Source organism: Betta splendens, chromosome 15 (assembly GCF_900634795.4).
Source record: "Betta splendens chromosome 15, fBetSpl5.4, whole genome shotgun sequence".
Taxonomy (NCBI): Eukaryota; Metazoa; Chordata; class Actinopteri; order Anabantiformes; family Osphronemidae; genus Betta; species Betta splendens.
In genome coordinates, this window is record NC_040895.2 from 11,338,153 (window position 1) to 11,365,613 (window position 27,461).

The window sequence follows — 27,461 nt, forward strand, 5'->3', positions numbered from 1 at the left end:
CTTTGAGATGATATTGTTGTTCTAATAACAAACATGACTTATTAGGAATGTTTGACCTTTTGCTTTCCGTACTTTAACAAGCACATGACTCATTAAGTAAAAGACCATCTGTTTGCAAGTGAGAATGTTTGTATCATAATAAACATAATTTAGTTTGTGTCATTCAATGAATTTTGAATTTTTTTAGTTTTGTTGGGGTGTTTTTCCCCCACAGTAGATATACGAAGACTAAAAATAAATAAATGATTCAACACCTTTTAAAGGGCTTCAGTGAGACATTAGTTTCTGACAGTAATTATGAATGTTGAGGGCCATCTTCACCAGTGAACCTCAGTTTGTATGAAAAGTATCCCTTTTTGTCTTCAGAAAATGAGGTAATTGTGTTACAACATAATTGAATTCTCTCCTCTATTGCCTGGGAGAGCCTTGAAGGGCTGCAGTGTTGAATTTCTGCCGACGAAGGGGAATGAAGTGTTAATTTCTGCTTACAAGAACAAATTTTCCTGCTTCTGATCTAGTTATGGTTGATTGGCTGTTGTCTGCGGACGTTCCTTAAAGGAAAACCAAGCAGACAGCATCCAACGATCATTTCTCTTTCCTGAAACTAATGCTACTCTAAAGCACCAAGGGAAGGGCCTGGTACGGCTAGCGGGAAACTCTAGATCACCATAACACCTCATTTCATTCCCTCTAAATAAGAGAGTGCATAATCTATACATGCCTCAGGAATTATTTTACACTGTCTAAGCAAAACATAGTAAAAAATCCACATTATATAGACACGATGAGAAGATAATTTGTTTAGGTTGTGCTGTGTTTGGTAGTTTTTGTACAATTTAATACCCTCCTTTGCTTAGATGACAGGAGGCAGTTTCTTTCCCTGCTGTTTTACTCCCTGCACGGATGCTTAGGTGCATGATCTATGGCCTCTTATCTTATTAATATATGATAAGTGAACCAAGGCATATATGGCATCTTCAACAGAAGCACTAAGGAATCCTTTTGTGTGAAGAGCTCATCTTATGACTCTTGAAGATGGACCCTTACTGTGAGATGACGCATGTCCAAACGCTATACAAAACTACTAAACTGCCTGTTTTGATTTTAGAATGTGTTTTGGTATTGTATCATTATTACATGCATATTATGTGGGCATCATTTCATGATATTTGGTTAATATCTTGGGCTTTTGTCAATATTTGCATTTTAGGTACAACATGAATGCAGTATGTAGTACAGTATAGCTGGCTTTATTGGAACAACAGTGGCACCAAATGTCCAACTGTATAATGACAAGTACGACGAAAAATTCTGTTTCAAAAAAGCAAATCAAAAACGATCACCAAACACGAATGGCTAAAAGTAGTAACATTTTGACAACTTTGCTGAAATACAGTCTACATTGAATCCTTTGTCTTATTTTTCTGCGTGAGTGTGTATCTCGAACTTTGCCCCACGCCAGTGTAGTGGTCGTTGTCTTACATTTAACACCCGGATCTACGTTACGTGAAGAGGAAAGGGGGGGTTCCACCATCAAGCTCCAGGCATGGCTGCAGCCGTATGGACCGGACGAGGACGCAGGTCCGCGGCTGTCGTGAACACGGTGATCCGGTCTAGATCTGGATCCAGCGGGACAGCTTTAAAATCCCAGTACGATGCGCTGGTCATCGGCGGAGGTGAGATCCGTGAACCGCTGGACGACGCGCAGAACGAGGAGCAGCGAGCTCGGAGCCTGCGCGCCAAAGTCTGCAACTTGCAATAATGTAGTCAAGTTTGCAGCAGTTTGCAAAGACTCAGCGAGTTTCTCTCGTTGATATTTGACGGACACTTTGAACTTGACGGTGAAAATTCCTAAAAAGCAGCTTGTACAACAGTTTGTTAAACAGCAAAGCTGTGTTAAACAGCAAAAGCTGTGTTAAAACTGTGTTAAAAAATGTTGAAATAAAGCCCGAATGTAAAACTGATTTTACTCTTATTTGCAGGACACAATGGACTGGTGGCGGTAAAGTCTGTCAATATATGATACATAATAGGTAATATATTCTGTGATAGATGAACAAGAGGGTAAAGGCCGAGTGTGTGTGTGCGTGCGTGTGTGTGCGTGTGTGTAGGCTGCCTATCTCCAGAAGGGAGGCCTGAAGACAGCAGTGCTGGAGCGCAGATATGTGCTGGGAGGAGCAGCTGTTTCCGAGGAGATCATTCCTGGTAGGATGAGTGAAAAATGACAAACAAGCAGCAGGATCACTGTGTTCTGCAACTTTGTTGCAACAACCATTCAGTGGCGCTGTATCTGTAAAGTGCAATGGTTATTGTATGTGATTTATGCTATGGTCCTGTGAAAGTAATAATCCTCATGTACCCAGGCTTCCGGTTCTCCAGATGTTCCTATTTGCTCAGTTTGTTACGACCCCACATATACAAAGACTTAGAGCTCAAGGTAAACTCTGCCTTTACCTACCTGGGATTTACCATTGTTGTACCTTGTTTACAGAAACCCCTTGTTTCATGTTGTTTTATCATTTACACTCAGAAACATGGGCTGAGGGTGTATTTGAGAGACCCCCATGCGTTCACCCCCATGCTGGAGGAAGGGGTGCGCGGTGCTCCACCAAGGTCTCTCACCTTGGGCTCTGATTTGGCCATGAACCAGAGGGAGATAAGCAAGTTCTCACACAAGGATGCTAAGGTTATTCAGTTTTTTTGTGTGTGTTTGTTTCAGAAGGTATGATACCTGCATGCTTGACAGCATTGTGTGTGTCTCTGTATTTTATACTGCAGCCCATTGTCACACAATGATGAAGTCCATCGCTGCCTGACTTTTTCTTTATTTCCACACCAGTATAAAGTTATTGCAGTCCTACATATCCACACTCCCCCTTATGTTCTTTGACGTGTACCCAGGCTTTCCCAGCTTATGTTGCACACCTTGAGAAGCTAGCAGAAGCTATTCACCCTCTCTTGGATGCTCCTCCTGTAAACATTCCAGGTGTTACCACTGGCTCACTGAGGAGGAGACTGGCTGCAGCTAAAACACTGATGCCTATTGTCAAATGTGGTGTGTTGGTGGACGCGTGCTTTAATATTCTAAATGTCCGAAAGCAAACAAAACAAATTATTTACTTTGCATTAAGTTGTTGTATTTGGACCAAAAGTGTATGAAATGTTTTTCAGGTTTGAAATTGGGAAAAAACATTCCAGACTTTTATGAGATTATCACTGCACCAATAATGAAGGTTGGTTATAGCAGAGACATGGTTTGATAACATTAGCAGTTTTATGCCGAGTACATAATGACTGATTCTTTTGTAGATCCTCAATCAGTGGTTTGAGTCTGAACCACTCAAAGCAACACTGGCAACTGATGCTGTGATCGGTGCTATGACCAGTCCAAATAACCCTGGCAGTGGGTAAGACACATTATAGAGCACACAAACACTCGCAAGGTTTTTAACTGCCTGAACACTGATCTGACATTCTTGTCTCACAGTTATGTGCTCCTACATCATGTAATGGGAGAGCTGGAAAATGAGAAAGGAGCTTGGGGTTATGTAGAGGGAGGCATGGGAGGAGTGTCTCAGGCTATTGCCAGAGCAGCTCGATCCTATGGTGTAGACATTTTCACTGAGAAGGTGATGTGGTTTTCACAAATTATATGATGCATTTTATTATTCCACAATTCATATTCCAACTATTCTGCACATGTATCCTTGGCAGGATGTAAAACAAGTCCTGGTGGATTCAGATAGAGTGGCTAAAGGAGTGGTGCTGAATGATGGCACAGAGATCCACAGTAGAGTTGTTTTATCAAATGCTACACCACACGTCACATACAAGCACCTTGTGCCCCAGGTGAGATGGGTCTATGTTCAGTACATCACATGTAGCCAAGTCACAGGGCAATTTTATCTTATCTTCCTGTTTCTTTGCAGGCTGCCCTTTCCCCAGAGTTCATCAGAGCCACAGATCAGATAGACTACACCTCACCAGTTACAAAGCTCAACGGTAGCTCCATTCTGTTTCTGTCATGTTACTTGACATGACTTGACATTAACAAGGATTTTCAAGCTCCATCACTGATCACTCCAAATACTACAAATGACAAAGTACAGGGAACTTTTTACTTTTCTTTAAAGCTAAGCTAAGTACACATTTAGCTTTCCAAAAAGTATGAATTTGTATAAAAGCGATACCTGTTTTTACAGTGGCCGTGGACAAGCTACCAAACTTCCTAGCTTCTCCCACACCAGACAATAAAGCAGGACCCCACCATCAGTGCTCCATTCATCTCAACTGTGAAAGTGTAGAATTCCTGGAGGCTGCATACAAAGAGGCCATGAATGGACGCCCATCTGTGAGGTACAAACATTTTCTTCCTGATACAAGATGCAACAAGTAGCATTCAGTAAAAAGATTCATTAGCTTACAGGCAAACTAGAACATGACATAAATAATGAAACCACATGCTCTTTACATCACTATAGACCTTGAAATAAAACACTGAGACTGTCATTGATCACCTTTCACTTGCCACCATTTCATCATGATCCTGCATTCTGGTAGACCTATGTTGGAGATGACCATCCCTTCTGTTTTGGACCCTACTCTGGCTCCACCTGGCTGCCACGTGGTGTCGTTGTTCACCCAGTTCACTCCCTACCACATAGAGGGCAGGGAATGGACTGAGCAGGACCGGGAGGCCTTTGCTGACACTGGTGAGACACAAGACAATCCAGTACCTGAGTTGGACGTGTTGTGATGGATGAGAACATGTGTTTTTAATACTCAGGGGCACAACTTTTAACATGCTTTAGTTTTTTAAGACATTTGTACGGCCTTTTTCCTTATTAAAAAATATCATAGTGTGTCAAAGTTAAAAAAACAAGATCTCATTTTAAAACTTTAAAAACTTAAAAAACAAATATTTCTATCAATGTTACTTTTAAATTGGTGATATTGTACCAACTGTTGTCTCTTTAGTTTTTGACTGGGTGGAGCAATATGCACCTGGGTTTAAAAACTCAGTTGTAGGAAGGGATATTCTGGTTCCACCTGACCTGGAGAGGATCTTTGGGCTCACTGGAGGGGTATGCACACTGTGCTCACTGTAAAGATCAGCAGCAATTTGAATGTTCACTTGAACTGTTCATTGGATGAGGAAGTAGTTTTGATGTTCAGTCACTCACCATTGACTCAGATATACCTGTTGTATAAACAGGTATACATGTTTATACACTGTTTACTGCAAACTAGACTCTGAATTCAAATTTGAGTGTAATGTCAATTGTATTTCCTTTAGGTTATTTAGATTTGTTTTTTATTTCTCAGTAACATAATCATATCATAATCATATTGCGATTGGTATTACAGAATATCTTTCATGGATCAATGTCACTGGACCAGCTCTATTTGGCAAGACCTTTACCCTGTCTGTCAGACTACCGCTCACCAGTTAAAGGGCTATATCTGTGTGGAAGTGGCTCTCATCCAGGTTTGCTTTAAATGCTCAACACTCATATCAATACTAAATTCAAATAAGGCAAGGATATATGTCATATAGATGTTGGGACTGTCCTTGACTTTGGCTATCAGAGCCACAGTTAGAAGAACACACTTCATGAATGTTTACATTGCCCTACATCTTCTATGTGATGTGTCTTTAGGTGGTGGAGTTATGGGTTCCCCTGGCTGGAACGCTGCACTTGCTGTCATGGCTGACCTGAAACGTCGCTAACCAACCAACAGCATCAGCCTGTGAACAACTCAGCACTAATCAAGACATCTGAGCTGGTGGAAAAATCACTATTACCAATACAAACATTAAATTGCATGTTTAGAATAAGTGATTGCTTATACAATTAAAACAAATACAACTCAAAGCACACACAAAGTAACTGTGTATGAATAAATTTAAGTACGTGTTTCATTTTCATAAATTTGACTTACTTCTTTGTTGTGGTTTTGTAATGTTCATTTTACAGAAATGGTACATCTCAGAACTTTTTTCGTGTTTCGTGGATGATGAACATATTACATGTCAATTACAAATCAACATATGTTACTGTTTTAGGGACAAAAAGTGGACCTTGAGCTAAGAACTTTCTTAAAGCCTATCAAACTATTACAGCAGCGCTTCTAATATATAACAAGCAAACTACATACAAGTAGTATGGGCAGTATAATTATTGCCACACAATATGTGTAAGTGTTGTGAAACTTCTTATTATGTTATTGCGTAGTTACAATTATATTAATTGCAATAAGTCAAAGGAGACATAAACGTTATCTTTTATTAAGACTTAATCACTGTTACGTCATCTTAATAGCTCCATAAGCTATAACGGTGTACTGCTCCTTTAAGACGTCGTCCAGGGTGGAGCCGACGCAGGCGTTGACGCTCAGGAAGTGGAATAAACCACCAAAGATTCCCGCAGATTCGATAACGATTGTCCCGGTGTTGCTAACGCGTCGAGACAAACCTTAACATTTGCCTAAACGTTATTTGTGGGCCAGTCGGGACGATAATGCTGAATGGTTGCGCTCATGAAATTCACCAGAGATATACGCTGGCTTTTGGGATTCGGGAGCGGTAAGAATCGTCCCACTTTTCAAAACTTTCTGAACTCCTCGTCAACTTACAGGGATCCCAGAAACATGCATAAGGTCGGCCGAAAACGACGCCGCGTTCGTTGTCGGACACTTGGTCGCCGAGGCGGCGGGTTCGTGCCGGTATTTCATTGTTGTTCTAAGTGCGGAGCTCAAATCGCGTTCTTGGTGAAACAATGAAAGTTCCTCTCTGGCTAGTTACACCCTCGCTTGCACCATTTCCAAGTCTGCGCACTTGGTGCCAGTAAGTGGGTTTTATTAGGCTGCCACAACTGAACCATTCAAGATGTTTACGTAAACATGAAGTAAAAAGCGACTATTTTACGTAAGCAGTTAATAGTGGCACGCACAAAAAGAGAAACAATAGACGTTGGAGGTTTATTGTCAGCCCATGTTAAAACTTCTATGATACAAACAACAAACAAAGGCCCTAAAGTACACAACATATATATTATAGTAACATTATTAACTTATGTGCCCTCAGTGTCCAATGTTCCCTCAGGTTGTTTGTTCCGCTTGTAGGTACGCCATGTGTCGTTTCCTAGTAGTACAAGCTGTAATGCAGAGGTTTACCCAGATAAAACCACATCAGAGGTGGCGTCTGTGATCCTAGAAAATCTCTTTCAAGTACTATTTCAAGGTTGTCATGTTTATCTGAGTCAGATTAGCTCACACCAGCGAACGTGCCGACTATTTCTTTTCTGTTTTGTGGCTCATGCAAATCTCCCGTGTCATTTAAAATTTGCTGAGCTTTACACTGGGAGATTGATGATCTACTTTTATAATTTGTATGTAAATACTATAGCATGTTCCATAACACTGAGCTGATGTGTAACTTCAGTGGCTGCTTTAATAATAAAGTCATACTTACTCTCTGCCGTGAGGCCGATTTCCTGGTTAAACTTCCAGTCCATGATGATACACTGTTATTTTGCATTCCTGTGGAAAGAGCTCACCTTTCAACCCAATGCTAATTTGGGCAGTCTCCTTGAAAAGAGGGCAAACAGAGACACTTTTGTTGCGTTTGTTCACAGATCATGGATCATTTGTTTGTTAGGAGGAAATTCCATTATAGTACAACGGTAACAAAAAGCACATTAAAAGTAGGATTCCAACATGAACTGAAACTCTTTTTTGCATGTATCGTTGGAGACACTGACTCAACTTGATGGTTGATTAGGGTTGTCTTTACCAAATAATTACATTAATGTGAAACACATCACACACATTAACACCTGTTGCTTACTGAGTGTTTATGAGTGCTGCCTAAATGTTTACCTGGGCCTGGTAAACTGGAAAATATACATACATAGAGAGAAGAAGGAAGTGCAGTGGCGGCTCATCATTCCACAAGCTATAGAGTCAGCGGTACACTCAGCTAGCACACAGCAGTGAAGGGGGGTTGCATAAATTGCAATGGAATGACTCAAGTCATGTTATAAAATGTCTTTTATAGGTTTAGTTTGTACAGTGTCACTAATCTCTGGCAAGCAAACAGATATGTACATAACATAAATGCCTACATGTTATAGTTCTTTGCTTCCTACTGTTTGTTTGGACCTAAGACAACTACAGGCATCTAGCTAATCTGATCTATGCTCAGTTGTGTTGTATGTAGTGAATGTGGCAGTGGAGAAGTGAAGGAAAAATATCTTTTGCCATGTTTGTTTCTGTGTTGAGTCTTTGTTCTTTTAAGAAAGCATTACGTCATGTTTCATGTCTCCCCCCAGTGTTAATTAGATGCAGATGTATTTAATTTTTGTAATCCATTACATTAGGTTGAGTTCAGTGTGAAAGATAAAGAAAAAAACATGTTTTTAAAACTATAATAGGAATTCTAATCTAGTACTGCATTGGCATCTGAACATTACATATACATGTAGAGTAAATAGCTGTGCGAACTTTCATATTTTCATATTCATATTTCACTTTCATATTCTTAACTATTTGGTGTATTCCGACTGATGACATCTGTTTTTTTCAGCAATGAAAAGTTAAATGCATTGATGTACTGTGTATTTTCCAGCGGCCCCCCCAGTCCAGCAGGAGGAAGAGCAAATGGACTATGGTGCTGCAACCCCTGACCACAGTAATGATGCCACTTTGCTACAGGTAAACACAAGGTGTCAGGTTGACAGAATATCGTAAAGGTTGCTGGGTTAAACGTGCACAGTGCAGTTTTTGACCCTGTGTGTACGTGTGGTCTAGCATGACATAAATGGAGAGGAGGATTTGAACGAACAGGAGAGGGTCAAACAGAGGGCAGAGCGACGTAAGGCCAAAAAAAAGGTAAGCACAGAAATATACTCCTTTTTAAAAAAGGTTTGGTTGCACTCTGTAATTTTCGGCTGTTGCATCTGTTTCAGCGTCGGCGAAAACGTAAGAAACAGGAGCAGGTTAGCCAAAACGAGAATCCAGAGCAGGTAACGATCAAATCTTATTTATATGAAGGCACTTGGTATCGACCTCTGAAGCTGGACATTTCCATGTGACTGAATATTAGGATGATGAGGACGAGGATGCAGGTGCGGAGTCTGAACTGGAGGGGAGCGCATCAGAATTTGAAGTGGTCGCTGAAGTGGAGGTTGAAAAGGAGGAGACAAAGTCAGCTTCCTCAAACAAAAACATGGACACTCCAGTAATGGCCTCCTCGGGAATCAGAGGCCATCAGAAGGGCCAAGCTAAATCCACTGAAGAGGTAGGGGGTAACGAAAATCTCCACAAAGAGAGAGAAAAGGACAGGCTGAAATTTTTTAAAAATCTCCTTATTCCTCATTTACTATTGTTAAAAACTAGACTGCAACTACTGTTTCTATCCTCTGGAGGAAACATAGCCTCTTTATTTGAGTTACTGCCTCATAAATATAAGCCTTACGTGGCACTAGACTGAACACCAACATCTTACTCTTTGTGTCTCACAGGAACCAGAGTGGGATGTAAGCAGTGCCTTTGTTGCTAATGCTGCTAGCCATATAAAACCCAAAGGGTCGAGGTGCAAATCCAAAGAAAACAAGGAGAACGAGGCGAAGAGAGAGGTGACTAATGTATAATGTATTTGATTTTCTAGTGTCAGTAATGTGTTCTCGCCCACTCAAATGCCTCCAAATATAGACCAAGTCTAGACTGATGTGCAAAAACTCTTAAAGTCAGCATTACAATGCAATAGTACAAAAAGTGAAGCAGTCTGAATGCTTTCTAAAGACAATGTATGAGTATGCTGTAAATTCTGTATGTGTGGCTGGCTAAAAGTTGTTTTTACCTTTTTATTTTAATGCAACTGTGCTGTATTAAAAACAACAGCATTTCACTTGCCTGAATCACTGCAGGGAAGACTGAAATCAGAAAATTATCAAGGTTCTGTTCCTCACACTTGATCATGGCTCCAGCCTCTAGCAGTATTTTTGACCAAAAGAACATTTTTCTTACAGACAAATGGAACTGACACCACAACAAAGAAAAGCACATCGCTGACAGGTAAGGAATGATTCCCACATAGCACACTCTTTCCATTAGGTTATTTGTTGAATCAGTAACAAAGGTTTCAAGGAAATTATTGATTATACATGCTTTGGTACAACATGCAACATGTGCCCTCTGGCTTATCACTTTTTTCCCTTTTTCAAAGAAAAAGGGATAAAGCTGGTGCAGGAGGGGCAGTACACACAAGCAGTCAGTATGTTTACCGAAGCCATCAAATGTGATCCAAAGGATAACAGGTATATCATTTGTGATCACTGTTGTTTTTACAAATCAAATGCATATTAGACGCAGCGTTTAAATTATATTTCTAAACTGTTGTCTAGGTTCTTTGGGAATCGTTCCTATTGTTTTTACTGCCTAGAGCAGTACCCTCAGGCTCTGGCAGATGCCGACCGCTCCATTCAGCTGGCCCCAGACTGGCCTAAAGGACACTTTCGCAAGGGACGTGCTCTTATGGGGCTGAAGGTGGGCACATGCTGGTGATCCTAGGATCTATTATATAATTAAATGATTCTCTGCTTCTGTGTTTGTAGGCTTTGTGATACACATAGCCTTTACTTGCATATTTAGTGGTTCTTTGTGTGTTGTAGCGGTACAGTGAGGCAGAGAAAGCTATGGAGCAGGTGCTGAAACTGGATGAAGACTGTGAAGAGGCTGTCAACGACCTCTTCAACTGTAAAGTGCTTCAGTTAATGGTAAAAACATCCTTAAGTTTAAAGTTCAAATGAAAGAGAAACAACCTTAATTCTCCTCATGGTGTTGTATTTTAATTATTAGGATCTTGGTTTTGAGGAAATGCAAAGTGTCCAACTGCTGGAGAAATTTTCCACAGTGCATGCTGTTCAGACATTTTGGACAGAAGCTGCCAGGGGTAAACTTGCATACATGTTTAATGAATTGAGCTTGTGTTTTCTCTCAAAACTATGTTTCCATTTTCTGTGGTTATTAATGATTAAATCATTTTCGTTTTTCAGCTGGAAGCCAAGATTCATCAGTTGTGCAGCCAGGGTAGGTCATATTTTGCCTTTTTGTTCCGAAATTCCGAAACATATGTATTTAAGCTTTTTTGATTTTACACATCATTCTATTTCCTCTCCCTTCAGAAGCCCTTGTCCCTCTCTATGGGTTGGAAATGTGACAACTGAGCTAACTGAGAAACACCTATGGGACCTTTTTCAAATGTATGACTAAAGGCTACAGTATAGTAAAATATCTGATACTAATTAACTTGAAACAAAAAACAGTCCACATAAGCATTTTGAATTCAATTTAATTTTAGGTTTTTCTTTTGAATCTTGTGTTTTTTTTTGTCTTTTCACCGTAGGTATGGTGATATAGAGAGTATCCGAGTGCTGCATGACAGATTCTGTGCATTTGTCAACTTTAAGAATGCAATCATGGCAGCTCGTGCAATGGAAAAGTTAAACGTGAGAACATATATTCAATCAATCATCTACTTTAAAGAAAAGAATATTACATTTATGTATACATGCATGTATGCTTGCTCTCACAGGGCTACTGTATTGAGAACACGCGTTTAGTAGTGCGCTATCCTGACCGTCATTCTCAAAAGTTCCTTCCAATTCCACTTAAGACCTGTCTCCCTGTCATCCAGCAGCCAGGAGCAACTGCTGGGTAAGAATACTTCCATATACAGAAAACAAAACTATGAGTTTGAAATCACTCAACTCCATTTTTTGCACTTTTACTTAACGTGCATCTCTGCTGCCCCCACACTCATTGTTTCTGCTCAGACCTCGACGACGTGGCCCAGTGAATGGTGATGAGTGTTACTTCTGGAGAACCACTGGCTGTCATTTTGGGGACAAATGTCGCTACAAACACATTCCTGATCAGAAAGGGAAGGACCGAAAACCCTGGCAGCCTTGAACTGGATTTACACTCTGTCTTTATATGGTGCAGACAACTGGGATACACAGACTGAGCTAAAGAGTTGGTACTTACTGGACCAGGTTCTCTAGGCTAAAAATCTTTTGTATGGCAAAAATGGACCTGAATTTATAAAGGATCAGATTCAGTAGACCTGCTGTAAGGCTGGGATGAACACACATGTTCCACAAAGGACTGTGAGTATGATGGTTTTTCTCTTTTTACCAAAGACCGTAATTGATGATATTGCTCAACGACCCTAAAGAGAGCAACAATATCAATGGGTGTTTTGGCTGAAGACCTAAATATTTGCAGCCCTCCATGGCATTTGTTGACATATTCTTACTTTGAAGAATATAGCTCAACCTTACAGACCTGCATCATAAAGAGGGGATGCCATCCTTTTATTATAGTTCTATCACAAAGCAGTGTTTTCCCACGTTTTAGACAGTAAATTAACCACTATGTTAATTTGCTTTTTAGGGTTATTCATTACCCACAGTTGGTGAATTTACTTGGTTTCCTGTTCACTGTTTATCTGAAAACATCCATATTTTCTCCTAGACCAAAGACTTGCAGAGGGGTGTCTTCGTAATGTCCAGTGCCTTAGAATCATCACAAGGGTTAAATGGACATGGGAGTTCCAGATTAGATGTTGGGTACTGTAAAATAATATGCCTTAGTTCAGGTTATTTACTTACTGGCTGGCCTTTTGTCAGATTAAAAGATTGGGTTCTCTGACTGCATGCTGGTTGTGCTTGCAGGGTGTGGAAGAGACCGTACTCATGCCATAAATACTATGCAGTCCAAAACAATAAATGCTATATGAAGGCCATAGTGTTCACCTTTTCGTGAACCTGTGCTAGACAGGTCTCGTTTGAATCTGAAGTAGTTCTTGTAATGACAATGCATAAAGTGTGGAATTTTTCACTTCTGCACGCATTGCGTTCCTCTTTATAGAAGCTGATTGAGGCACTGATCTGTAAACATAGTATAAACTTACCCCAGCAGTAGCCAACATGCTTTTTTAGTACATTTGCATTGTAGACATCATAGGACTTGATCTTTATGCAAAAGAAAAGATGTCTTGATTGTCAGACATACACCCACCATTACCACTGGTGTTAATGACATGGTTGATGCTTGCAGATGAATTAATTCTTACTACAACAGTGCCTTACACAATGTCATGCTCGGTCATGTTAACTACATGCTCCACTGATGGAACGTATGGATCCTAACAAGCAGTGTTTTTGACCTTGTGGTCTTCTGTTCAGTATTTCAGTGAACCAAAGAATGCCTCATGTGATGGCCCCACACTGAAATGAAAACGCATCATTCCCTGACCAGTAACAACACTAGACAGAGCGCTTTCTTTGGCATGTGTCTGTGTCGGCCTTGACAGTTGCATCTATCACCGCTGGTTTAAATCTACACTACATTTACCAGTCGACTATGTACAGCAAAGCAAGAGTATTTATTTTATTTATAGCTATTTTTCCTCTTCACAACAAACCTTAGAACTTTTTTCTTCTATTCTACTGGCCTTCTTGCCTTTCACTTGACCTGTAGATTGTTTTATTGCCTGTCTTCTGTTTATTTGTCTTCAAGAGCAATATTTAGAGCTATTTGGTTCCTACACTGTCACATGATGCATTTCTGCTTTTCATCATTTACTTTCAGTCATGTGGTTTAAACTTGCAAAAAAGGAATTGGACCCAAAACGCTAAGATTGCACTTGACTTGATTCAAACAACTTGTTTCTTGATAGGTGCTGTTAACTCTGGTTGCACAGTGTGCTTCATTTTTTCCCCAAGTGACAAAATGCATTTTGCATATTTTAATGTAATATTATAAATAGTACAACAAACTATTCCCTGCTTTAATGTCAGCCATTGTGTTCTGGGGCTTTTGTTCTTTTAAACAATTTAAAAGTATTTTAGAAAATTTTATTTTTCATCGTGATGTACACTTTGATGACCAGAGCACTGCAATTCTGCTAGTCCTCCCAATGTATTTTCATTACTGCACTGTAAAAGGATATTTTATATTTAATAAATGTATCTGACCACTTCTAAAATTTGTTTGTGTGCATACATCATTAATAGTATAAACTAGGAGCACACCCTTCACAAACTTAAATGGGTTGTCCTGGCTGCCACAAGGTGGCAGTGTTGCACTTGAAAGAATTAAAATACATCACCAACAACCAGCCTCTGCAATGCATATGCGTACATCTTTTTTGATGTCCACATAAACCAAGATGTTTCTGCAAGTCACTCCTTGTGCTCAAAAAAACTTAAATCAAAGCAAGCCAGGCTGCTGTGTGCATGTGTGGGGTATAGTAACCCTGTCATCACTAGTCTGAGACGTGTGGTCAGCATGAAAGAGGTATTGGGGATTCTGTAACCGCTTAGCCTGATGGAAGATATAGACATGACTTACAGTACTGTGATAGTGTGGGAAAAGCAACTATTACGCCACAGATGACATTTGAAATAAAAAGGAACTGAGCCACCTGTGAATGCACATCCCTGGGTGCGAGAGCAGTAGATGCTGCAAAATTACAAGCACACTCCAAATATTTAACACATGAAGCCTGATTTTGTTTGTCAGGATGCAGTGCAACCGACTTCATTCAAAGGAATTGCTACAAGCTAAAGTATAAGGCGCATGAAAAAGTACACGTTGACAAAGGATTCAGAAGCAGCACTAGGAGCAATTTAAAAATTAAACAACAGCAACAAAAATGACATGGCCTAAACCTATTAAGGATTTGTAATTATTGCATGAAGCTAACACTCAGACAGCTTAGCTCTCTTTTATATATAACTTGTACAGCGTGCTCTATACTCAATGCACTTGAAAAGACGGTAGTTGGGGTGAGCATGAGGAGGTGCTGTCACTTAGAAAAGGTTGTTTATTGTTGGAGGGTACGTATTTATTTCATGCCTCCACAGATTGTGGGTAAGGGCAGAGCCGGCCCGGTTGGCGTAATTAGAGAGCTAGAGAGAGCGAGCCCTCTGCCACAGAGAGCTGCTTCGCTCAGACACTCTGAGCCATGTGAGCCCTCCAAGAGCCATGAAACACACTCTCACTAACGCACACACCCGCTGAGCTGTTAAGTTTTGGCACACGGTCTAGAACACCTGTCTAGCCTACTCTAATTAGTCTAATAGTTATAATGGATGTCACACAACTATGATGGTTTTGTTTTTTAACCTGAGCCCAGCATTTTCTTGTAGCCTTTTTATTCTTTACCTTTCTTATTCCTGTGCCTGTCGACCATGGAGGTATCCCTCTGATGTTGTCCCGCTAATAGGGGGTCTGCTTTTCCTGTTCGGTTTTACCAGTCAGGGAGGGACCACCATCCTGAAAACCAGTCACACCATCAGTGGTGCACACAAACATCTCAATTACAACTTCAAAGTTTACATGACTGCACACAAATACACATATATGGAACATAGTTTTTTTTCACCCTGTTGGAAATCTGCATAGGAGTTAAGTGTTTTTACAGTGTGTGCTTGATGTTTCATTTCCTACCGCCCCTGTCATGATTGTAATTTTTCATGTCTATGAATAAACCTTGCTACCTTAAAAAAGGTGCCCACCGATGTTTACTTGAAAACAGAAATACAGTTTATCAACCCAACACCCTGACACCAAACATTTCCACGTAGCTAAATTTATCCTCTGTCCTCCAAAAATAATCCAAAAACTAAACAAACACATTTCAAACATGCAGAAAGGCCTTAGTAGACATCTGGGAGATCTGGGAGACTGAGCAGTAAAGACACCAAAACATTATTAGGACTAATCTGGATCCAGCTATATCTATTCTATACTTGCTGTAGCCTATAATCAGGGTACTACTATAGTACCACAAACCTGGGCAGGGGTGGCACAGGATATGCTCATCGGACACATTCGCCATGGCAATGGTGAGTCTGGGCCTATTTTAGAGATGGTGGTTTGTGGGCTTCTCAACAAGGAAATATCTACCCTGTGGTATAGGGAGCTTCTTTAAGGCAGTTGGAAGTTGGTGTTCGAAACTATTCTGGAGCCAAAGTCCTTCCTGTTGGGTACATTTGCACATGGTCACTATAAAGTTGTGTAACACTGTGGCCAAACTGTGAAAAGCATCTTTGACCAACAAGTGAAGAGCTTTAAAAAAGCCTAATTAAAAACTTGACTTGCTTTTGATAGTGCAAATGGGTTTCACGCTGTAATCTCACAATATTTTGTGATTTTTACTTTTTAGAGACTTCTAAAAAAAGATTATATTAATTTACTTGTGAGAAAAACTCTGCCTTTGATTTCTGTTCGTTCTAATAATTAGGCTGAAGAATTGTGCTTTAGTGTTTGATTTGAGGTCAAAGCTTCTAATATGAGTGAATGAAAGTTAGTTTGAAAAGGAGCACGAGAGGAAAGAGGGAGGGAGTGAGTGAGGCAGGGAGGCAGGGAGGGATATAGGGAGAAGGAGGGAAGAAGGGAGGATTAACTAAGGAGAGCATTTAGTAGACACGCTCCTCCACTGAGTCACTCTCCCCCAGTCTGTGAAGTCCACCACTGCAAACATTTGCTGCCTGCCAGGTGAGTGAACTTTCACCTTACATTTTTCCTATTAGACTTGTTTTCTTATGAAGAATATTATTTTATTTTCACTTGGTTAACTTGGTTATATGTATATTGCAGTATTTTATATGCACCAATATATGCTAAGATAACAGGTGTTTTAATGGCTGTCATGCAGGCCCAGTTTATTTATCTTCTTGCTATTCTTCAGACCTATAAATTATGATTCTGTAATCTATATTATGCCAAAATTCAGGAAATTGTTTTTTTTTTACCTGAGGCAGTAGCAGCAGATTCCCACTTTAAGGTTTTATACATTACAGGTAATGAATGTGATTTATCAAGATTTACCCCTGAAGGCCTATTTTCTGACTGTTCCATCATCACTGGAGGAAAACAGCTTTCGTGTATGTTGTGCTCAGTGTTGTCCTGTGGCCTGCGGTGATGCAGGGCTCCAGGCTCTGTCTCCACCGCTGACTTCTTTTTGGCTGTGACACTTCTTAGCCTCCAATTAAGCGCAGTCTCGCGTTTCTGTCTGGTTAGTTAGCCTTGGGGGATGTTTATTCATGTAGCACCGGTGTATCTCTAATTAAATGCCTGTGTTTCACATGATTGAAAAGGCTTCAGTTTAATGTTTGTGGGACCAGGCCCACAGGACAGGTCACCGGTTAAGCTGCCTCTGTATTATTTCAGATATGATCATATGGTCTTTCATATGATACAGAATTACTCAGCTACCTGGACCGTTTTGTCCAGAGGATGTCACCATTGGTCCGTTTGATAACGAGGCACTAGCTCTTTATTCGCCTTGTGTAAGGATTAAGGCCTATGCAGTATTAGTCTGAAGGTTTATCTGAAACTCAAGCTATCTTGCCTTTAGCTATAAACTGGCGTAAGTAACACATAAGATAAATACTGCTCAATTTATGACATAATGTTTAATATCTTTAATATCTATTATATCTATATTCCAAAGCAAGTCAATAAATGTCAACTTCACCTGCAGACCCCCGCCTTCCCGCCATGACGACCCGCACTCTCTGCTTGAGCGTCCTCCTGCTGCTGCTCTCCCCCCCCTCCTTTCCCGCTCGCGCCGAGCCCCGACGGACCGCGTCCCCTCAGCGCAGGGCGGCGCGCGCACCCGCGGCCAAGGTGCGCTTGGCGGGCAACTTCGCGCGGGGCGCGCACGAAGGGCGCCTGGAGGTGCTGCACGACAACAGGTGGGGCACCGTGTGCGACGACGAGGTGAACATCAAGCTGGTGAACGTGGTGTGCAGAGAGCTGGGCTTCCAGGGAGGCGTGACGTGGGCGCACAGCGCAAAGTACGGCGAGGGAGAAGGTGAGAGAATGCTGACAATTACGACCGGGAAACCGGAAATGAGAACAGAGCTATTTGAGGCTAGCGGTAAGACGAGTGGTCCATGACACGTCACAGGACACCAGGTAACCTGAAAATATGACTATTAATAGTAATCATAAATTGAACAACATGTATCAGCTGTCACCTTCCAATAACACTAAATAAAGGAAAAGATTATCACTGAAGACACTCATAAGAAAACGTAATGTGTCATGGGATTGGATCCAGCATCTTGTTAAGTTCGCCTGACAAACCCGTGAAGCAAATATATGGAGCGAAAAGGCATTTCTTTTGAAATAACGGCAGCATTGTGCAGAGTAGTGCTACACTTGCTTTAGTTTATGGCCTTTCTTTACTGCTGCTTTTAAATCCAAATTAAAGAGGAGCGGTTGAGCTGATCCAAGGGGCACGATCTACAGCACCCTGCCTTGTAAAATACTGTGTATCTACTGCTAAACACGCCACTGAGGTGCAACCCTAAATCAGTGTACCGGTGAAAGCCAAGTGATTAGTGTTTAGGGACTGACTTGTGCCAATGCGTAAATGCAAAGCAATGCAATGCAATCGACCAATGACTCGTTTATCTTTACACAAGGCCCAATATGGATGGATAATGTACAATGTGACGGCTCGGAGAGGTCCTTGAAGGAATGCAAACACAACGGTTGGGGAGTGAACGACTGTAAACACTCGGAAGACTTGGGGGTCGTGTGCACGACTGAGCGTAGGCTGGATCCGACAGCTATCAGAGGCACCACCGCTGCCAGACCCAATGGCAGCCCTGCACCTCAGTGGCAGGGAGCCGTTGCCACCCAGAGGCATCCAGGATACAACTATTACGGAAATGGACATCCCTATGAGACCCCCAGGTTCCAGAGACAACAGCTCTACCAGGTAGACTTTAGTTGTAACACTGTCTGAGTCGTTCTCAGGAGGATATGTAATGGATGATGTGATTGGCTTCCTCCTCAAGGGTTTCAGTAAGGTACGAATCGAGGAGGTTCGCCTTCGTCCCATCCTCATGGCTACGAAGAGGAAGAGCCTCATCACAGAGGGTGCAGTGGAGGTGAAGCATGCAGGGAGATGGAGGCAGGTTTGTGACCTGGGCTGGAGTCTCAACAGCAGCCGGGTTGTGTGCGGGATGCTCGGCTTTCCTGAGGCAACGCAGCACAACGTTAAAATGTACAAGTGAGTATGAATTTCTCCCGAGTTTACCTTTGTGAACTCCATTTATTAGATTACGGAAGGTGTTGACGGTAGTTCAGAAGGCCAACATGCTCAGCATTCATCCCACTGTTAAATGAATATAAAGCCATTCTCTTTGGAGCCACTTTCAGTAAAGGCCTTCCGTCTGACTTATCTTCCTCCCCCAGGTACCTCTCCCCCGTTTCCCTCTTTATTCCTTCCTCCATTCTCCAGCCCCTGGATAATGATAAAAGGATCCCTGTCCCCTCTTTACTGCTCTTTCTCTATAGCTCTCTCTCTCTAAGCAAATCACCTCTACTCACCTCATTGCCTCTCTCACTCTCCCCCCTTTTCTGATGCTATCTTCAACTCGCAGCCTCAGACAAAAAACAGCCTCACTTTAACTTTTAGATTCCCATACAGGGATGTAATATCTCTGCTGATTGTACTTTAACTGTCCCATCGATAGCATGTGTGAGCCAGAGGTATTGGCTATTAGCTGTTGGGGAGCGGGATGAGAATCTTTGCGAATCCAACTTATCTCCCTGGCAGGGTAGTCTTTACACGACTGAGGCAGCCATGTGTCTTTTCAAATGTAATCCTGCTAAGGGCAGCATTTCTGGGCATGGCCGCGGGAGAGCCTTTAGCAGAGTGGACAAAAGACAAAGAAATGCAATTATATTTGTATGATTTCTAAGGCTAGCTAAGCTAACCAGCTACAAGTCACCACTGCATATGGGTAGACATTTGACTATTATCACTATGTAAAGTAAAGTTTTGCCTAAACCACACAGGGGCCACACATTTGTATAAAATTACTCATATTATAAACACATTATAGGGATGAATTGTGTCTGACCATCCACTGTCCTGACTAGAAGGGGACCCGCTGAATCTTGCTCCTGAAGAGCTATCCCCTTTAGGTGATTCACAATTCTGCTATTACTTACCGCTCTTGGATGGGGTCATTTTGACTTAACTGGCAACCGATCACAACATGTACTGTGCACAGTAGGCGCTAAATTCTCTTTGCTCCTCAAAGGCTGTGCCTATTCAAGAGGTAACATATTTGTTTTATAGACATTGCTTATCTTTTTATCTACTTTAAGAACCGCCCATATTGAAGCAGACTAAAAGTATTTCTGCATTGTCCTTGAATTAAGCCATGTCCCCTGAACTCTGTTATTGCAAAGACAGTAAAGCTATAACTGGATTCTATTGTTGGGTGAGAGCATCATCAGGCATCATATCGTCAGTAATAAAAGGTGCTGCTGTCAAACTGCCTGGCACGAGTCTGTACATAGTCTATACTGGATCATTTATTAGAGCGCAGCTTTCCCGCATTGCAGGTGTCATGCTTTTTCTGCTCCTTTTTCTGCTTTGATTTCCTTTCACAACACAGCCTCAGTGCTTCAATACGTAGTGTGCAAAGAACAGGCGGTGAAAGGTAATAGTTGAGTGAGGAATTAGATGGGCAGATTTGTGTCACTGTAAAATATAAGGCTGTGGAATGAAAACGGCCATGATTTAATAAATCTTTGTTTGCTTGTGCTGGGTACCAACTGGGGTTTTGCTCAAGCTTTAGCCTGTTTGATGTGCGTGTACTTACTTCATGTTCTGTCTCCACATTAGTGTATTTGTTCACTTACAATGTTTTTCTGATTTAAAAATGGTGTACACACGACACTTGCAAGCAGAATACAGAAGACGTAATCAACAGTTATTTCAGCTGCAGTCAGGACAGTTAGTAGTTTTAAGGTACTGTGCCTAAAAAATGCCACTGTTCTTTAAATCAGCTGGTGTCAGTTTTGGATTCTTTTTTATGGTTTGATCACATTTAGTCAGTCACCCCCTCCCTTCTTTGCCCCAAGTCTTGCAGTCCATTCTTAGAAATCCTAGGCCATGCCATGTCTCTAAACTCTATGTGTCTTTTGGATGAGACTCTGAAGATGCTGTAATTACATGTTGGTCAGGGCAAAGGCTCTCCGGGGTTTCTGCTGAGAGTGAAAAAACACCCCCAATTATAGCTGTGTGTGTGAGAGAGCGTAAGACGGAGTTGGTGAAGGAGCAGGACGCGGGTGAGAAGAGAAAGAGGAGCCGGAGAAGGAGCCAGAGCAGCAGTCAGACGAGACAGATTTTTGCTTGCTTGTGTGAAATATGTCCAATTACAGCTGCAGTGCAGCCCGCTGTGTCAGCAGCTGTCTGTCGACCTCTGTCACTGTAGTGATTTGGGGACTTAACCAGCATTTTATGTTTAATTATGTTTCAGCTGAAATATTCTTATCATGAGGGTGTCATTTCGAGGATCGTGGGTGACATTTTGTGAGACCGAGTCTGGGTTTCCTGTCTGATGTCTATGTGATCTTCCTCAGTGACCTTCTCTTTAATTTATTTTCTCCTCTTTTATTTTCTGGGTGCATGTCAGAAGTTATTTCTGTGGTTTGGAACCAGCTGTGGAAGCTGGATTTGAAGTGCACTGATTTTAGCAGTTTACTATAATCTGCACGGAAATATTTAGCCACTATTTGACATGCAAGGTCCTCTCCATAGATGCAGGACAAATTATTCTTTTTACATACTGGCTTCAATATACTTCTTGTAAGAAATGTGTTGTGCAAACATTATTTTGAAACACTTTAAGAACTGTTTTCACAGCAGCCAAGCAAGGTTTTAAAAGATGCATATAAAGCTAAAGTGGTACAGTTTTGCCCAAACCAACGATTATAAGCTGCTAAACTGTTTTTAAGCAAGTTAATGTGTTTTCTGACGGAAGAAGGTTTTGTTTACATCTGTTTATGGCTAACAGTGTTTCTTTCTTAGCCAAAATGTGTGATATATCGTATTATACATATTTATATTATTTTCAAAATTAAAACAGATAAAATTTTTAAGGATTTAAAAGTAGAAGAGCAACAGCAAAGCCAGTGAGTAGTGTGACGATGATAAAACCAAAAACCATGGTGTAACGCTTGTCTTTTAACAGGCGGGTGGGACTCCCTATCATTAGTGTCTGTTTTCTTGCCTCTATAACAAGTGCTGGAAACACTGTTTGGAGACGCAAGGCTGATGAACACTGTGGAAGTGGAAAACAAACCAGTCCTGAAGCAGTCTGTTTATGGCATCAACAGTAAATGACTTGTAGAGAAATCCACGTATTCTACTTATTAGGGCTACTTTAAATTTTATTGAATTAGTTCTAACATTGTTAGAAGAAGAGAGCCATCTACTTTTAATTAATGGTTTCTTATATAATAAAAGCATGGAATTTATGTGCAGTATTCTATTGTCCTTGAACTAAGTTCAACCGTTGCGAATGTCCCAAACAGTGCTGTAATTCAGTCAAATGAAAGATCTGCAAAAGACCTGAAGGTTTTCTTTTACAGCCTCTGTAGACGTCCTGAGGGTGCGAGAGGGAAAACGGTTGTCTGATTGGTCTGTGGTGAGGTCACAATCAAGTTACAGACACGTTTGCCTTATGGGAAACTGCGTTTGCATATGTATGGGCCTGCTCTTATGGTTCTGCCCCTGATGACATGTTACTTCAAAGCCACATGGTAGACGCATTTAAGATATTTTACAAGCGTAATTCAAGGCACAGTTAAAGCATAACTGTTAAATTCTACATAATGTGTCAGTCACAATTTATGGCAGGCCTCGCACTGTTTCATGCAGCTTTATTTATCTGCCTGGGATTTAAATTTATGGGCTTTTTCTGTCTCATCAAGTCAAATGTTTGATTTGAGAGCAAGTAATGTTGGTTACACTATCAAGATTCTATTTACTGATGTTTCAATGACTTCACTAAGCTTAGTGTTATATTTCCACCTCCTATAGCAGAGACATTACAAAGACAGAAATGCCATTCGGAACTAGCAAAACACAGTTTACAGTTTAGACGGTCAACAGCCCAAAGACCTCTGCATACCATTATGACAGTGTTTCTCTTGAGTCCTGCATTTTCAGTTTGTTTTCAAGTTTTTTGCTTTCACTTTACGGGAATGTCAAGAATTTGTCAGAATCGCAAATATTGACCTGCCTGTGGTTTTATCCAAATACCTGTTGACATGTTTGCTTTTTTAAGTGGGAAAACCATAGAAATCAGCATTTAAGTATTGCTCTACTGTGTCAGTAGCCAGAAACAGCCTGAAAATAATGTCTCATGGGTGCGTGTGATGGTGTGTGCTTTGCTGTAAGAACCCGCATGTGCATCTCATGATGAAAGGCAGTTCTATGTAGATCCAGCTTAATAAATAGGGCTTATATGTACTACTGTTAATCTGCAAATAGCATTAGGCAGTTTTCTTAATCCATTGAACTTATTCCTGTTTGAAGGCATCTACTTTATAACACTATTCATTTATGAGGCTGATAAACACGGTGTAAAACATCCTTCTGGCAGTGGAGCGTGTATCTGTGAGTGTTTTGGTACAGCCAATGTGAATGTGAGTGATGTTGCGTTCCCTTTGCAGTGGTTTGAGGATGTCCTGGTCTGTGTGGCATGTCTGCTGTGTGCGTCTGCCAAGAGAACAGAAGGCTTTCCTCTCCACTGCTCTCACAAGTCAGTCGGCTTGCTTGCTGTGTAAATCTCTATTTGGTTCGGGCCTTTCTGGGACGTGCAGCGCAGCGTGGTGCCAGAGTTTTTGTTTGTATAGCGTGCTTGGTCAAACCCTGTTTTCCCAGAAATGTTGTACATCACTGATGTTGAATGTCATGATTTTTTTGTCCTGCATGTGGCTTTGGAGGTTAAAAACGCAGTTTAAAATATCTTGTATTTTTTCATTCCTTTTATAGTTCTTACATCCTGTAGTTATGTACAAATCTCTGCTATGCTGCAACAAGCAACCTGAATTTCCATCTGTTTGTTTTTGTGATGCTAAGGTTCCCGACTCTTGAATACTTGTCTTTGTGTTGGTGGGTAAAGAAGTAGTGCCGCCTCATAGTTCTGGTTCATATTATTGATAACATAAGCATGAATATAATAAACAATAGCATATTGTAACAAAATGTGTTGAGGTGACAATAACACTGTATTTCAATCTCACAGGAAAATATGGGATACCAAGGTTGCAGATCCCTCAACAAGGTAATAATCTTTATTTTCCTGCCATATAGTGCATTCATATTTTACAACCATGCTCACACACTCAAAGAGTTAAACTTCATTTATCTACTTGGCAGGTATCCAGCATGAACGCTACAGTTTTCAGTTAGAAACATTAAAATAAAATGTGCTTGCATGTGTTGCCTGCACAGTCAAATCAAAACCGAACCTGAACAAACATATAAATCAAGATCACGCCATTCCAGATGAAGCAGATTAGCTGTGTTTTGGCTGGTTCTGATTATAGTTATGTTTTTTATGTCCATTTAAAATCAAGATAAACGTTAGGTTTTATATTACTGCATACTGCATTGTTCATAATGGGAAATCCTAACACTGACCTACTTGTGTTTTTTAGATTGAGCCTCATGGCTAAGAAGAAGGGATTTTGGGTAGAAAAAGTTCACTGTCTTGGCATCGAGAACAGCCTATCAGAGTGCCATGCTCAGCTGTCAATCCCCCGGAGCCCCACCCCCTGTAAGAACGGGAGACATGCTGTGGTCAAATGCGTACCAGGACCCCAGTTTTCCCGCATGTCCTCAGGAAGACCACAGGCCCCGCATCCAGTTGTGGTAAGATTATTTAAGATAAAGCCTTAGGGAGGTCAGTTCATACTGTAGAACTCATTCCTACTCTGCACTGTTCTGTGCAGCCTGTGCGTCTGAAAGCAGGCCCCAGGTTGGGTGAGGGTCGTGTGGAGGTGCTCCGAGAAGGAAAATGGGGGACCGTTGTGGACCACATGTGGGACCGGAATGCAGCCAGTGTGGTGTGTAGAGAACTGGGCTTTGGTACTGCCAAGGATGCCCTGCAAGGAGCCTACATGGGTCAAGGTGAGGGACAGAAACAGAACACACATTTAGTCTATTTGTTTAAAGTCTGCTGGTGTTTGAGTGTGTTTCTCATGACTCATGGGGTTCTGGAGAAGACAAGGAGACATGCTTACCTTTTGCTTATCTCAGACGCCGCACCCGTCTGAGCTGACGGATCAGATAATGTATGGGCAGGTGTGTTTGTCTGGCTCTGTATGTTACTTCATGAAGCTGCAAAGTTGTTGACTGAAATATCTCCAACTGTGATTAACGATTGTCATATAACACTTATTATACAGATGTCCAACTCTCACAGAAACCACTGATTTCTTAATCTTTCATCTTTCTGTGATGTGGTGGGACTTGGATAACAGTCTGCTAATTTAACTATTCAGTTTATCATATGTTCAATACTTTTAAAGCTTGTTGGATTAGCCTCTATCTTCTCAAATTGTTTTTCATAAAGGCCTTTCTTTTCGATGAGTCTGGCAGATTAAAATGTGCTTTAGTCTGCTCCTTAGGGAACTTGTATAGCACAGGCTTAACACCCTTTGTCATATGGTTTCAATCAGCACCTTATCTGTGGGGTCTGGGTCCAACTGGGTCCAACTTGTCACATTTGTTTGCAGTTTAAGTCATATTTCTCCTGTCCTACTCTTTGAAATGTGCCTTTCTTTCACCATATTCTGTTCACTTACTCTATTTAGCAGTGAAATAACCAAAGTGTGACTCTCTAGCCTTGAAAATGTCTGTGAAAGGGGTTTGGTGCAGAGTGCCTTAGATGTTGTGCTAAGAATAAACCTCTCACAACCACAACTGCTTCCAACACAAAGAGGGATTTTTCATCAAGTGCGAACTAAACGCTAAAACAGTCTATAAATATCTAAAAAACAATATGAGTAATTCTTTTAGTATCTGCTGTTCACAGCCACTTCAGAGTGTATGAAAGCCTCCATTCACTTCATTAACTCCCTGCAGCAATCTGAGAAGTCCAAAGTCATTACTCGGTATTCACTGTGTTTACCGTGAGAGAATTACATGCAAATAAAACCAGGCTGCTCTCTATTTCATCTTCTCAGCTGTAATTATTTTTCTTCCTATTTCTTAAAGGCACGTTGGATTAACTAGGTTTATTAATCAAGTTAAGAGGAGCATTTTACTGTCAGATTAAGCTGTGGCCTGATTTGTCCTGTCTGCTCAAACTTTGCCAAACCATCTTCTTATTGGATATGTACGAATCACACGTGCTGTGATCACAATTATCCTGTTACCTAATTTGCACATACAGTACTTTACATGAACTTAAACAGCAGATGCACCTTATAAAGCCATCACTTGCTCGTTTCTGTCACTAAAAAGGGCCCCAACATTAATATTTGCACTACACTCTTTCTGTGACAACCACATACAGATGTACACTGCCACACACATAGAACAGCACCCTTACATTTGCCTGTTCCTGTCCTGCACTTGCATACACACTGTATGATGATCTGACTTTCACAGTCCTCATATAACTTCCTTTCTATAACATGTCGTCTGTCAGACTATTTTCTGGGACATGTAATTTTCCATCTGTGTAAAGGCCACATAAACACAGGGCTATATGCTGCAGGAAAGGCCTAAATTAGGCTCAGCATGTGATAGAACAAACCCCTTAGTGATAATGATGTGCTGAGAGTGAATTTTTTTTAAATGTAACTTTGAATGAACTTCTAATTCGTGTAAGTGTGTTTCCCTTTTAAAACCATCACACCTCAGAGCACATCTGTCAGCGCATGAGGCAAAAACCTCTTCCGTCAGCATTGGAAGAAACGGAGTGTGGAATTATTTATCATGAGCAAATATGATAATGTGATAAGCGTTTTAGTTGACTGGCTAATTGGCTGGGGAGAAAGCTGTAGAGTTTGCCAGCAAGAGATTATGACTGCTAAGGTTGTTTCATAAACAGTTTCAGGTTTGGGTTCCACGTGTGCGCGTTGCGTCTCACAACTGGATAAGAGGCCTTAGAATGCTGTTGGCAAAACACACGCGAGTTTGATGCATATACAAACCCACACGTGTCTGCTTAAAAGCCTATATGATTTAAAATTTGGCCAAGAAGCAAATCTGAGAGACGTTGCATCAAAACAAAAACACAACACACTTTACAGCAGTCCAGGGAATTATCTAAATAGAACAGAATAGGGTTTCCCTCTGCACCACCAGCTATCAGTTCTATTCTCAAGAACGTGACCTCCGTTGCTTAAAATGAATTTTATAATCTGTCCAAAGATTGGTTCTAATTATACAGTAATCAAGCTCAATCTATTTATTGTAAATGTTCATTTCACATGAGGCCTGCCCCATGTTGGTTGTCATAACCTAAACATTGGGAGTTTGGATGTAGTTTGTGGTCCTTTCCCAGCAGATAGAGGCAGAAGTGGTTTTCATTTGTCATTTTCCTATGTACGAA

The 27,461-nt window shown here is 41.0% G+C and overlaps 3 protein-coding genes and 1 long non-coding RNA gene across 6 annotated transcripts in view; 3 read left to right on the forward strand and 1 right to left on the reverse strand.

Moving 5' to 3' along the window:
* LOC114870450 (uncharacterized) overlaps window positions 1–17,689 on the reverse strand; it is a 26,446-nt gene extending 8,757 nt beyond the window's left edge. The window contains exons 1-5 of one of the 3 annotated variants that reach the window (XR_005898684.2): window positions 17,552–17,689; window positions 15,235–15,345; window positions 7,475–7,590; window positions 4,518–4,709; window positions 1,483–4,349 (exon numbers count right to left, since the gene is read on the reverse strand). This is a non-coding gene — a long non-coding RNA (uncharacterized LOC114870450). Of the gene's footprint in view, window positions 1–1,482; window positions 4,374–4,517; window positions 4,710–7,474; window positions 7,591–15,234; window positions 15,346–17,551 lie in introns of all 3 variants that reach the window. The other 2 variants (XR_003788341.3, XR_008692544.1) reach the window with 2 other exon arrangements.
* Window positions 1,544–5,938, forward strand: LOC114870447 (pyridine nucleotide-disulfide oxidoreductase domain-containing protein 2). The gene is made up of 16 exons (XM_029175046.3): window positions 1,544–1,676; window positions 1,983–2,002; window positions 2,112–2,205; window positions 2,364–2,437; window positions 2,531–2,686; window positions 2,902–3,055; window positions 3,172–3,233; window positions 3,310–3,407; window positions 3,488–3,629; window positions 3,715–3,849; window positions 3,930–4,002; window positions 4,203–4,356; window positions 4,561–4,712; window positions 4,978–5,084; window positions 5,368–5,488; window positions 5,661–5,938. The coding sequence occupies exons 1-16, from the start codon at window positions 1,547–1,549 to the stop codon at window positions 5,729–5,731; spliced, it is 1,743 nt and encodes a 580-aa protein (XP_029030879.1). The 5' UTR covers window positions 1,544–1,546; the 3' UTR covers window positions 5,732–5,938.
* On the forward strand, window positions 6,387–13,469 carry LOC114870448 (uncharacterized). The gene is made up of 16 exons (XM_029175047.3): window positions 6,387–6,586; window positions 8,630–8,715; window positions 8,812–8,892; window positions 8,970–9,026; window positions 9,107–9,301; window positions 9,525–9,638; window positions 10,032–10,077; window positions 10,229–10,319; window positions 10,407–10,548; window positions 10,674–10,778; window positions 10,861–10,954; window positions 11,058–11,091; window positions 11,187–11,264; window positions 11,408–11,510; window positions 11,597–11,718; window positions 11,838–13,469. The coding sequence occupies exons 1-16, from the start codon at window positions 6,529–6,531 to the stop codon at window positions 11,971–11,973; spliced, it is 1,542 nt and encodes a 513-aa protein (XP_029030880.1). The 5' UTR covers window positions 6,387–6,528; the 3' UTR covers window positions 11,974–13,469.
* loxl4 (lysyl oxidase-like 4) overlaps window positions 17,575–27,461 on the forward strand; it is a 17,718-nt gene continuing 7,831 nt past the window's right edge. Inside the window, exons 1-6 of the mRNA XM_029175044.3 lie at window positions 17,575–17,890; window positions 18,507–18,805; window positions 18,885–19,099; window positions 24,141–24,179; window positions 24,556–24,769; window positions 24,850–25,027. Of these exons, the coding sequence (XP_029030877.1) occupies window positions 17,575–17,890; window positions 18,507–18,805; window positions 18,885–19,099; window positions 24,141–24,179; window positions 24,556–24,769; window positions 24,850–25,027 (1,261 nt within the window). The remainder of the gene's footprint in view (window positions 17,891–18,506; window positions 18,806–18,884; window positions 19,100–24,140; window positions 24,180–24,555; window positions 24,770–24,849; window positions 25,028–27,461) is intronic.

Bases quoted from the DNA above. Each gene is read 5' to 3' on its own strand.
- LOC114870447 (XM_029175046.3), top strand. From the start codon at position 1,547: ATGGCTGCAGCCGTATGGACCGGACGAGGACGCAGGTCCGCGGCTGTC. The intron at 1,677-1,982 runs GTGAGATCCGTG...TCTTATTTGCAG, and splicing joins TGCGCTGGTCATCGGCGGAG to GACACAATGGACTGGTGGCG. The intron at 5,489-5,660 runs GTTTGCTTTAAA...ATGTGTCTTTAG, and splicing joins TGGAAGTGGCTCTCATCCAG to GTGGTGGAGTTATGGGTTCC.
- LOC114870448 (XM_029175047.3), top strand. From the start codon at position 6,529: ATGGTTGCGCTCATGAAATTCACCAGAGATATACGCTGGCTTTTGGGA. The intron at 10,078-10,228 runs GTAAGGAATGAT...CCTTTTTCAAAG, and splicing joins GAAAAGCACATCGCTGACAG to AAAAAGGGATAAAGCTGGTG. The intron at 11,092-11,186 runs GTAGGTCATATT...CTCTCCCTTCAG, and splicing joins TCATCAGTTGTGCAGCCAGG to AAGCCCTTGTCCCTCTCTAT.